Source organism: Camarhynchus parvulus, chromosome 23, assembly GCF_901933205.1.
Source record: "Camarhynchus parvulus chromosome 23, STF_HiC, whole genome shotgun sequence".
In the NCBI taxonomy this organism is placed as follows: Eukaryota; Metazoa; Chordata; class Aves; order Passeriformes; family Thraupidae; genus Camarhynchus; species Camarhynchus parvulus.
The window spans coordinates 6747973-6760381 of record NC_044593.1 but is presented as its reverse complement, the minus strand read 5'-3'; the positions used below and the strand labels follow the sequence as shown (position 1 = coordinate 6760381).

At 46.5% G+C, this 12409-nt stretch overlaps 1 protein-coding gene across 6 annotated transcripts in view; it reads right to left on the bottom strand.

Annotated features, from left to right (window-relative positions):
- Nucleotides 1-236: 236 nt before the first annotated feature.
- Nucleotides 237-12409, bottom strand: part of LOC115912815 (lethal(3)malignant brain tumor-like protein 3) — a 45173-nt gene continuing 33000 nt past the window's right edge. For 5 of the 6 annotated variants that reach the window (XM_030964562.1, XM_030964560.1, XM_030964563.1 and 2 more), the window contains 5 exons: nucleotides 11693-11824; nucleotides 11246-11307; nucleotides 8647-8813; nucleotides 4061-4123; nucleotides 237-780 (listed from right to left, as the gene is read on the bottom strand). In XM_030964562.1, coding sequence (XP_030820422.1) covers nucleotides 652-780; nucleotides 4061-4123; nucleotides 8647-8813; nucleotides 11246-11307; nucleotides 11693-11824 — 553 coding nt within the window. In that variant the 3' untranslated portion in view covers nucleotides 237-651. The remainder of the gene's footprint in view (nucleotides 781-4060; nucleotides 4124-8646; nucleotides 8814-11245; nucleotides 11308-11692; nucleotides 11825-12409) is intronic. The other variant, XM_030964561.1, reaches the window with a different exon arrangement.

The window sequence follows — 12409 nt, the reverse complement described above, 5'->3', positions numbered from 1 at the left end:
CAGGGAATGACGGGAATGAGGACACTTTGCTTGCTGGCAGAACCAGAGCAAGCCATCCCTGATGGAAACCTGCTGCTCATGCTCCCTTCCTGCTGGGGTGTAAGCTGCCCAGCAGCCAAGGGTATCACAACAACCAGGATCAGTACGAAAAACTGGAATTTAACAATCAGTCCTGAAAAGGTCAGCTCCTGAGTCACATAAGTGAAGGATACGGGGGAGTTGCTTTGAAGCGCATCTTTTTCCTCTCTTTTTTATTACACAAAACACATTAATCTCGCTGGTGATCACTCAGTTTTTCAGGCACTATAACTGGACACAAAGCCAGTTTTACTCAAAACTTTCTTCTTGCTCCTGCAGCTCCACCAGTGCTACCCTGGATTCCCCTTAGAACTGGAGGTTTCTTCTTGATCTCAAAAAGAGATTGATATATCAAAACCAATTCAATTACAAAATATAATAATATCCTCTTCTTGGAAGTGAAGCTGCCCCATATTCCAGACTGTGGCAGGATTTTTATAACCACAAACCATTTTTACTAAATTCTACTTAAAATGCATCAGAGTCCCAATCCACCTCTCTGGTGTGTTGTAATGCTTATAGCAGAAGATCCATTCCCTGTCAATTCCTCCTGGATCTGCCAAAGGCCTTTTCTCAGTTGTCTTCTGCAGACTTGAACATGAGGATGGCATTGTAGATCTTCAGGGCAGGGCCCAGCTTGATGCTGAGTATTTTAACTATGTCATTCTGCTTGAGGAGCAGGAAGGCCTCACCATCAATCTGCTGGAGGTTGGAATAGAAAAAGGACAGGGATTAACCACCACGGGACAGGCAGGATTTCCACTTCTGGTCATTCTGGGATTCTTGCCTAGTTCTGGCCCCTACACTCCATTATGTCCTCCTTCCAAAGGACACAGACCTCATCTCACAGCACTCTCCCTAGAAATGGAGAAGCTCCATGTGTCCTGCCCACGGCAGAGGTAGAATGAGATGAGCTTTTAAGGGCCTTTCTAACTCCAACCATTCCATGATTCCATATGCTATACAGACTGAGGCATAGTGAAGATGCAATATGGCTGGAAAAACAGAGCCTCCTAATCCATCAACAAGGACATACGTTTGATTAGATGCAAATTAAGCAACTGATGAACATACTAGCATGTGAAAATACAGGATACTGTAGGTAGCAGCAAGTAAAATCATGACACACTGTTTCTGGAAAAGGTTAAAAATTTACTCAAGCAAGAACATCCACAGAGACAACACAGATATAACTAATATAAACCCCAAATGCTGCAGGGAGGAAGCCAAAGATTAATGGACACAGACAAACAATAAGTGTCTCCCTAACTTATTCCATTAAAATCCATTTACAGAGACTGACAGCATCTCCTCCTCTCATTTGATGCTCACCAGTGCAGCACACAGCACTGGACAGTCAGCCCAGCCAGAGTAACAATTCTGCTATTTTTGTAGTCTTCCCAAATAGAATATTTTCAGATGTCAATGCCTGGTGCAAGAGGAAACACTGAGTAAACTCAGAGAACACATAATTAAAAGCAAAGAGCTGGGAGCCAGGAGATTTGGTTTTCCCACCTCTCACCACACAAGAGACCCTCAGCAAGTTACTTAACCTGCCACTGAGAGTAACTGGGAAGTTAACTCCTGCACTGGGAATGACAGCAGTGCTCCCAGACCACAGATGGCCACATCACGTCCTTGAATCTTATTTTCAAGCTGCCTCAAGTCTACACTGCTGCAATGAATGTGTTAAAAATAGCCTGAAACAAATAGGACTGTGCTGCTTAAATTAAATAATAGAGTCAAGAGGAGCAGAAAACTGCTGGAAAACAGTCCTACATTTCAAAATGGCTTTGTGTCCACTATTATTTATTCCTATGCTTCATTTTCACTGCACTTCCTTACACTCACTTATTTTAAACAGTCCTGCCCTGACCTAGAAGCAAGTCTGTGCTTTATTATTCAATCCTTTGTTCCCTCTTATTGGATAGGTTTTAGAATTCTGTGCGCAATTTGTTCTCTTCACTCCTAATGTAAGCAGCAACTTATCCCCCTCCAGCCCCCCAGCAAGGGAAGTCTGCAAGGGATTTATTTATCCTGGATATGAAGCACTTGGAGGCTGATCCTGGACAGTGTGGGGGAGTTCAGCTCTCCTGTCACTCACACCTGTATTCTGGCCAAACACAAACTGCTAAAAGGGTTTTAACTTCAAACTGACAATGTGCTTTGAGCATAAACTGGAAAAACAACACAAGCTCCTTTAAATCAGGCTTAGGGAACCTCACTTTGAGACTGCAGAAAATACGGATTAGAACAGACTGTGGCTATAGCACTCTCAGAACCAGAAAGTATTCACTGTGTTCAGGACCAGAAGAAATAAAATACATGGAGAATGGCTGGATTTATCAGATTTGCTGGTACATCTCACCTCTGTATACACCTTCCCTAGAAATCCCTTTAACACAGCTACAGTGAAAGATGGGCTCATTTGAACAAATTTCACTATTCCCAATATATTCAGTTCATAAGTATTCTACTGTATTGTCACATTGTGGACAGTGCTTTTTGCAAGCCTCTATTTCTTTTGCTTCCTATTTTGTGTGAGTCTGCACAGTTTTTAAAACAAGAGAAAACAAACCACAGATAGATAAATCCACAAAATGCACTGCAGCCTGATTCCCTCTGAAAGGAAGCCAGCTCTGGAGCAGACAGTGATCACAGACCTGCCCTTTCCAGTCACTGCCATGCAGGAGGAGTGGCTCCAGCCCTTCCCTGGAGCTCCTACAGTCACACAGGAGAGCTCTGAAGACAGAATCACAGAACCATGGGATGGTTTTGGTTGGAAGGAACCTTAAAGCTCATCTTGTTCCACCCCCTGGCACGGGTAAGGACACTTTCCACCATGCCAGATGACTCCAAGCGCTGTCCAACCTTGCCTTGGACACTTCTAGGATGGGGCAGCCACAGCTTCTCTGGGCACCCTGTGCCAGAGCCTCCCCACCCTCACAGGGAGGAACTTCTTTCTAATGCCCACCTTCCTTCAGGTTAAGGCCATTGCCCCTTGTTCTGTCACTCCTCATCTGAAGACCCTCTCCAGCTCTCCTGGAGCCCTTTAGACCCTGGAAGGGGCTCTGAGCTCCCCCTGGAGCCTTCCCCTCTCCAGGTGAGCACCTCCAGCTCTCCCAGCCTGGCTCCAGAGCAGACGGGCTCCAGCCCCTGGAGCATTTCTGTGGTCTCCTCTGGATTCACTCCAGGAGTTCCACATACTTCTGACACTGGTGCCCACAGCTGAAGGGAGCTCTGCAGGTGGGGAATGACCTGAGCAGGACAGAAGGAAAGAATTCCACCCCCATGAGCTGCCCACACCATGAGATGAGTCCAGGATAAGGCATCTGTGCAAATTCATCAGGGGCTCCTGAAGAACCTCTGAGTGATACCTGCATGTAAGTGGAAGCTGAAGCACCCAAGAGATCCCTGTTTGTGATGTACCTACAGAGCTGTGCCAAAAACAGGACAGGCACACCCTGTGCCCATGGAAGTCTCCCAGAGGCCATGGTGAACACACCAGGAATGGGACCAGAGCCCAGCCCACGGCAGTATTGACAGGACACTCGTCACACAGGACATGGTCTGACTCTCCAACCTCTGCTTGTCGAACTAAAGGTTCCCCTCCTGCTCTCACCCCAGCCCACAGGGGAAGCCAACGATTCCTGGGAAACCCTGTGCCTGCCAGGCTCCCCAGGAGAAACAGGCACATGTCCTTATTAGAGGCAGCAGATGAGATCCTCACTAACCATTCCACAGGGCATCTTTAGAGCAGTGCCAAGCCCATGGCACAACGGTCCAAGACAGGATGTTAAGCATAAGCTCCATGATTGGAACTGCAGGGGAAATTTAAAGCAGCAAGATGCAATTAGCCATGGCGGAATTCAGCTCCATGCTGAGGCTGCCACTGCTCTGCAATGAAAGGGCTGAGCAGGTCTGAGCTCTCTGCTGTAATTCCAGAGATCTGCAGCACAGGGTCTGGGCACACCCCACTTACCTCTTCCCTGAACACAGATGCTTGCTCTTTGCAGCCAGGTAAACGCTGGATAAAACTCACCACCTGCAATTGCATGTAAGAGAAAGAAAACACAGACAATTAAAATGAGACATCATCAAGAAAAAACCTCTAATTTGTGTATGAGAATTCCCTATGCAAGAATGTTTAAAACTTTAATACTCAAAACTCATTAATGAAGGATATAGATGGAAAACATTGCTAGGTTGCTGCTGCAACTCCTCTGCATATTTTGGTTACCACCAATAACTGCCCCTATTGCCATTTGACCATTTCTCTCCCTGTAAGAATCCAGCTTTTCCACTTTTCTAGAAGGTTCTCAGAGAATCAACATTATTTTTCCAGATAAAAAGTTATATATGGCTTAGACTACTTTAAATTCACTCTCAACTCCACTTTCTCTACAGTACTGTTGGAAAGTAAAACAAACATAAAAAAAGGATTTACACAGTTTCCCAAGATGACATGCCTCTAAGAGACAAGATAAACCAACTCAATGAGCACTACTGGTTTACCAAAATGCAAAGGCAGAAGAGCTGGAAAGGAAGACGGAAGGCAGAAGAGAAGGAAAGGAGTTTTTGGTTTAATTTAATCTGTGCTGGGTGCACAGGATGCACGGAACCAAAAGGATTAAACAAATAAAAGTTAATTTTACATTTCACATTAGGGAAAACCTTTCTAGGCAAGGAATCTGTTAACATTTGGAATAATCTCCCTGGACTCATGCAAGCAGCCTGGGGTTACATTATATAACACCAAGGAGTGTGAGGAGTAGCCCTGTGTGCAGTCGAGGATGACTTAATGTGCATTGTCTTCTCCAGCTGCAGCTTCACTGGTTCACAGGAGATTTGTATATTGAGGCGTAATCAGATCAAACATCTCCTGTTAATTGGATGCCCCGTTGCAGGAGCAGCTCTGCTTCATGAGGCGTAACCATGTGAGTTGTTGCAGATGTGACATTTCTTCCCTGTACACAAACAAGCAGCTGGGAGGGGTCACTGTCAGATTCAGGCTCCTTTCAACTCAAAATTGTCAAAGTCTCTCCTAAATCACATCCCTGTACCTCCAGATCCTCCTACCCCTAGACTTGGAGTCAATCCCTCCCCTGCAGTTCCAGCCAGGCAGGAACGGGGCTCTCAGAGTGCCCTCCAGGTTTGCTCTGCCCTGGCAGGAGCAGCTCTGACTCCTGTGGTTTCTGTTATGTAACCTGAAAGCAGAGCATCCCTCTCCTTTGTCCTCCTCTTCCCCTCCATCTTAAAGGCAAACCCTAAAATCCACATCTCTGTTGGACAGTGACTCCAAATTTTCTTCTGCAGAAGTGTAAATATTAATAATCAATACCTATTAATAATCAATACCAAACCACTACTTTCCTTTTGAGTCCCCCTGTCTGCTAATAATTAAAACACAAATGAAAATCTTTTTGCCAGGTCTGGCTCCTTTGAGAATTTACAAGACAGTTGGACCCCTGGGGCAAGAGCTGAGTGCTCTTCAGTGTCTGTGGCACTGAGAGGCTGGCAGACATCTCCAGGGAATGAATAACCTGGGCTTGGCTTGTTCCTGCATCCTTCCCTGCACAACTGCTGCTGGCTACTGTCAGTGACACGGAGTGACAGACCTTTGATCTGCCCCAAAGTCCTTTGTAGGGACACTGCAAGCTCCCTGCGCCACTGGAGAGGCCTCTTGAGCAAACAGCAGCCCCGGGGTTTACCAGGAATGGAGAACAGAGAGGGAAGAAAGATGCAAGAGGAGAAAATGGGAGAGAAGGTCCCCTGGGCATGAGACAGACCCCACTGAGCCACAGAGACCTGCCTGGCTATCACTGCTGGGGAGGAGGGTTCCCAAACCAAGATAGGGCAGTTGAGGGAGGCTTGGGAGCACAAGAACAAAACACCACAGGAATCCAACACAACTCCACAATACTGGTAGGGAAGCCTTGAACCCTGAGAAAGGCTGAGACGGAGAGGGCTCAAAGTGAGGGTGGGACAGGTGTTGGACAGGGAACATCTCAGTGGGATCAGAGCTTTTCTAAAAGAAGGTAACAGTCTGCTGGCCCTTCCTGCTGTAACCATCCCATGGCTCAGAACTGCCTGCTGGAAACTCTTACACTCCCCAAGCACACTGGAGAAGTGAAAGGGCTTGAAAAAGAGCTTTGTGCAATCCTGAGAACACCCTGGAAATTGGACACCACCCTTCTGGAAGGTGCTGATGTGTGGCAGACACACTGAGATCAGCACAGGATTGATGGCCCTGGTGACAAGGCAGCCCCACACTGCACTCCTCCAACAGCTACTGCAGGACTGGCCCCTCTGAGGCCACAGAGAGGAGCTGGGTTAACTGGGATTTCGAAATCCACTTACACTTGGCACAAGGACAGTCCCCCCACCCGGGGTACTGGCATTTGAAGCAGGATTAACTAATGAACAATACAACTCTAGCACATCTTAATGTTCTTCTATGAGTCGATAGTCTGTGCTCTGAAAACATCACAGGAAGCTTTCAATAAATACCAAAGCTGCATTAAAGTAACTACTCTTAGTGACTGCTCAGTGTTACCACGACTTTCTTAGCTTGAGGGCCCCTAAATACTGCTACTGCTGCTCCTCTGCCATTTCAGCTGCTCCCAACCAGCAGAGAATGAAAGGAACGTTTTTTTTCCTTAATGTGGGTTTTATAAAATAAAAACAGTTCTTCAGCCTGAAACCAAAGGAGAATTTTACACCCCCATTGCTCCTGTTTCAGATCAGCACAGGACTCCTTTGGACTCCTTCAGGACTCCTTTGTGCAGCAGAGTTCAAAGCACAACCCAACAGCAAATGTTTGCCCTGCAGGATGTTGGGAGCCCAAATGCCAACAGACCAAATGTACTTTGGACACCCTAAAACACAGCAAGTCCTGCTGCTTTCAACTCCCAGATCTGTGGCTACATTGCACTGCACATGCTGATCCTCCAAGTGCTCAGAGAGAACCCAAATTGATTCCTCTGGGAATTTGGGATGAACATAATTTAAACCAGACGCACTTTACTGAAATTCAAGATACAACCTGTAATGACTTCAGCCAGTACATTGTGGTGCTGCAACTGAGCTTTTTAATGTGCCATTCACACTGCTACTGGCAGCCAAAAGTTCCCCAGTTGTTTCAGGCTGCAGCAGAGTTCAGTTTATTCTGGGTTTGAATCACTATATCCAGTGCCCTGCATCCATGTCTGTGGTCCCTGCTCACACTCATCTGTTATCAAACAAATATCCCAGTTAAATTTACACAGCAGTTGCTTTAAAGGTCAGCTGCAAAGGACAAATTTTATTTGGCTTGGATCCTGACACTGTACTGCCATGAAGCGGCCTCCTGTTTTATCCAAAAGAAAGAGATTTTGATTATCATGTCAGAGGATTATCTGCTTCCGACATTATTGATTTCATAAAAGACTTTTTGGAAAATCATTGGAAGCTTTCTCAAAAGGACAGGAACAGTAAATCTTTCAGAGATTTTTTTTTCCTCCAGAGTATGAATTTAATTCTAAGACATTTTTATTAAAAAGAGCAAAAAAACACAACCAAAACCCAACACTACCACCAAACCACAACAACTCAAGACAAAAAAGGACCAGGTTTTAAATCAGCACTAATTGCTCTGTCCCTTTTCCAGCTGCTGTGGTTCCCATCTCCCACATCACTGCAAATCCCACCAGACTCCTACCACTCCTCCAGCATGAAGAGCAAAGTCAAGATAGGATTTATTCGATGTTAAGAGGCACTTAGGGAAAATGCACTTTCTAAAAGTCTCTGAAGATCCTCTCTGCATCATGAGCAGCAGTACCTTTTTCCTGCTTTGCAGATTCTCTGCATCCTTGCAAGCACAACTCTATAGCACACTTCTCTGGAATTAAATGCCCTGCAATTAAGCACCAGGATCCAAATTATAACTATTTCCCAAGCACAGAGAGAAATATTTATGTCCAACGCATCGAGGCAAAAACCAACTACTCAGCACACAAAACACTCTGGCTTTTTCACACACCACCTAATTACAGGAGACATCTCAAGAGCTGGAGAGACACATCTCCAGCTGCACAGCTACCTCTGCCAGAAATCAGGTCAGGCTGTGGGCAGTTTTGCTCCCAGGGAATCAGGCAGGGAGATGCAGCAGGAGTGGGCATGCACAGTGCAGTCTGGAATTCTCTGCACTATAAAAGTGAATCAGCAGCAAAGTCACAGGAGAGGGGGAGGGAGATCAGAGAAAGGGAATCTGCTGTCAGAATGATGCTTCAGGCATGAGGACTGAGAAATCGAGGGGTAAATACACAGAGGGAGGGAGGGAGGGAGGAAATCCTTTTGAGGGTAATAAGCTGTGGATACCACAGGGTTAACAGGGGTCCTTCCCCTCCCTGATAAAGGGTCTTGAGTCTAACTTCCAGCTGAGTCAGCTGTGGCACACGCACAGCAAACAGAAGAGCACTGCCTAGGAGAGGGAAGGAAATAAAGATGTCTCCCAATAAGCACTCCAGAGGAAGAGTGCTCTGGCATTCCTGCATCCCGGGAGAGTGGAGCAGGGAACAGGTAACTCACCTCCTCCACAGTCCATTTGGCAACTTGTTTGGCTGTCAGGCCCGAGACCTCCGGCAAGAGCCTGCAGTGCTGCTCCCAGAAGAGATGGAGGCGATGGGTCGGGTTAGAGGCCAGGGAAGGCATGAAGATAGACTGGTGGAGGGCCTGCTGGAGATCCAAATCAGGGCCTGAAAAAGGAAACACGATAAGTCAGAGACAGGCTTCAAGTAGGAGCAACTACATGAAAGCAGGAAGAAGGCTCACAGCCTGGAGGGGAAAGCAAGGCAGGGTGAGCAGAGCCAGGCACAGCTACTGTGTGGCACACGGAGCTCTCAGGACGTTCTCTCCCTCCTGAGCAGGAGAAAGGGAAAAAAAAGGTAAGATCGCCAGGCTGAAGGCTTTATCATTAGCTTCTTCCCTGGAAAATGATGTCATGCTGCTAACAGAGAAGATGTTTGCAGCATATTATTGACAAGGTGGAGGAATTCTGGTAACAGCATCCTCAGCTGGGAACTGATGGCACCGTTCCAGCCCCAGCTGTAGCCAGAGCTCTGTGCTGCCAGCATGGCCTGGGCTCACTCCCCAGGAGACTCCCAGGCCAGGAGTGCTCAAGGTACCTCCAGACATCAGCTCCCTCCTCATGTGTCAAGTGAAGCTCTGAAAACCAAGGCAAAAAAAGGAGGAAGGAATCACCCCTCCCTAATGAGATCACTGGAGCAATGCAGAGTCACGGTCCTGCAGGGACGTGCTGGTTATACAACAGGAAGCCAGGCAAGGATGGGAGCAGGCTGGGAAGTACTCCTCTGGTTTATAGCGGCACGGGTGGGGGGGCTACCCTCGACCCCCCCCCACCCCTGCAGGCTGCCCAGCGCCATCCCGTGGCATCTCCAAGCATTCCCACTGCATCCCAGCCCTCGGGAAGGCTCCGTGTGCCTGGAGCAGCCGCTGCTCTGCCCCTCTGCTGACCTTGCTGCCTCTGCTGCCCCAGCTGCCCTGCTGCTCCTGCTGCCCCTGCTACCTCTGCCTCTCTGCTGCCCCTGCTGCTCGGCTGCCCCTGCTCAGTGGCTCTCAGTGGGCTGGGGTGTAGGATGTGGGGGGTAAGCAGTCACTATGTGGAAAGCACAGAGGAAAACGGCAGAAATACAAAGAAAAAGCAGGTTCCCAGGGCTTTCCAGCTGCCCCCTAACTGAAGGGGAAGCAGCTCTGGAGGTAAAGCCTGTTCTAGTGAACAGTCACTCCCCTGGCCCCAGAGCCCACTCAGCTCATCTCATCTCCACATCCCTATTGGTCATGGGACAGCATCAAATAGCATCAAATTTCTAATAATGAAACCAAGGGAGGATAAATAAAGCCTGAGTAAGAACTGCTCAGTTCAGGAGCTCCTGGTGGACAGAGGGCACAGGACCTGCTCCTGAGAGGGCTGTTACCCCCTCCTTCCCTGCTGCACTGCTGCAGTGGTGGGGACAGACAGACCAGGTCTTGTCCCCACCTCCTGCTCCAAGAGGTCCCACTTGCGCCCAAGGTCTCCCCCACTGCCACATTCCTGCTGGGTGGGCATTACTTCCATCTCAAACCAATTCTTTTTCTCCACTAAGCACAAATCTTTGGACTAAGCCCCCAAACCATGACCCGGACAAGTGACTTTCCCTCTGACAAAGAAGAAGTGATCTCATAGTTTAAATACAGCTGAGAGGAAAGCTCTGGGTAATTGTGAAATTACAGGTCAGTGGATGATTGCATTTCCCTCCCCTGATTTCCATCACTCCATGCAAGGGGAATGTGAAGGGAGAGTGGGCAGCTTTCCCTGCCAGCTGCAACTACAGCTTGGAGTGAGCAGATCCCTCAGCTCTGACTGCAGAACTCAGCACTAGGTAAAAATGAGTATTAAAAAAAAAAAAAACCACAACATCCAGGCACCTGTCCCAGTTTGTGCCTGCTTAGCTATTTTTGATTGGAGACTTATTACCATCTTAAATCCTCCTAAAAGCCTGGTCAGCTCCGTTCTCTGAAATGGCTTTTTATAGTAAATCTGAAAGTTAAGCATATGGTTTGCTAAAGTGATAGCAGAAAGCTGCTCTGATAACTTAACCTGTCACATACCAGGAAAAAAACACCACTGTTTTTCCATTTAGCTTTTCATTTTCTTTTTAATCCTTAAGAGAACCTTTAAAAAGTCCTCCAATGATTCAGAATATGTTTCTGAATACCCATGAGGATCTAAAAAAAGGGGTTGATGGAACTTAAACTATCTGCTAAGTTTTGAGCAAGTCTCCCTTGAGCCCTGTGCTGGCTCTGTCACAGCCTGACAAAGGTCACAGACTGTTTGGGAAGCCCTTGTCACTACAGAGGAGTTTGCAGTGGCACAAAGACCAGTGCAAACTTGTCTTCTCAGTTAATAAATACAAGGCTCCACTCTACAAAGTACTGAATCTTTCACTTCTAAGTAATTTTACCCTTTCTCCTCATTTTAAACGAATTGCCATCATCTGCAGCATGTGCTTTCTCTTGAATGTGGAATCAAAGACAAAAAAAATCTGTGAATTCTGAATGCTCCTTGTGACTGTGGGGATATTGCAGAGATAGGCACACACACAGAAAGAAGGAACAAAACTTAACCAACCTTTCCCATTGCTTTCCTGTTTCACCAGCTGAAACTTGATGTAGGTATGTGAGCACCCGAGCCTGAAAGCAACAATTACAAAACATTTCAGAAGATACAGAAATGAATGTAATTTCTTCTCCCTGCAAAGATAAATGAGATTTATAGAAACTAAAAACTTTTTCCTCTTAAAATAAGCAACAGCTTCATCCCTGACATCTCTCTGAGGTAAGGGCTGTTGTAATAAATTCATGGCCAGAACTCAGATCTGAGTTTACTGCAGGAAATAGAGGGCCCAAAATAACAGGAGGAAGGGAGGAGATTTACCATATCATTCTAAAACGCTCTGCTGCAAAACTTCAATCAAATTGGGCTGTTTGCTATTTACATCTTTATTTCAGATACAGCAGCAGCATCAAGAAACACTATAGTAAATGCATGAAAATTCATCACAAAAGTCTTGTTTACGTTTTTGGTGTGGCTTTGATGGCTGCAGAGGAATCCTCCTCTCCCCAGCCTCTCTCCCGACTGTCTTCTGATTGCTCTGATGGAGTGTGGATGCTGCTTTGACACCACTTTTCACTGTCTGGTGCAGATTTTCTGGAAAGACAGATAAATGACAATAGCTGAGCTGACATTCTCTCTGTTCCCTTTTCCCACAGGAGAGCAAAGCTGGCTGCTCCTAGCAAGTGAGAGCAACAAGCACCATCTTGTGGCAGAACTTTCCTCTTCCCTCCATGAGTAAAAAGTGTTTTATTCCTCTTCTGCAAGGATTGAGAGAGTTTAAGGGAAATAAATCAGCCTCTGTGGACTCAGGCTCTGATCCTAGCAGCTACAGAAAACCACTGTGTTATGGTGAAAGCAAGAGATTTAGCATTTCTTGATACCTCTGGATAACATTTAAGAGTTTCCATTACTAAGTTTGATGCATAAACTGAGCTACAGAGTTGGCCAAAGGAGGGCAAGCAGCAGGATGATACCAGACTTACAGGCTGAATTCAGACATCCCACTATCAGAAAATGAAATACTTAGAAGAAAAGAAATATATTACAATTCTAAAATGCCATTTATTCTGTGAGAATTCAAAATCTCCCAAGAGCTTTATGGTAAGAGTGCTATTGAAATGCAACCAATTTTGGTGTGGAAATTAGGGAATGAAGATGCCTGCACAGTTGTAGCATGGG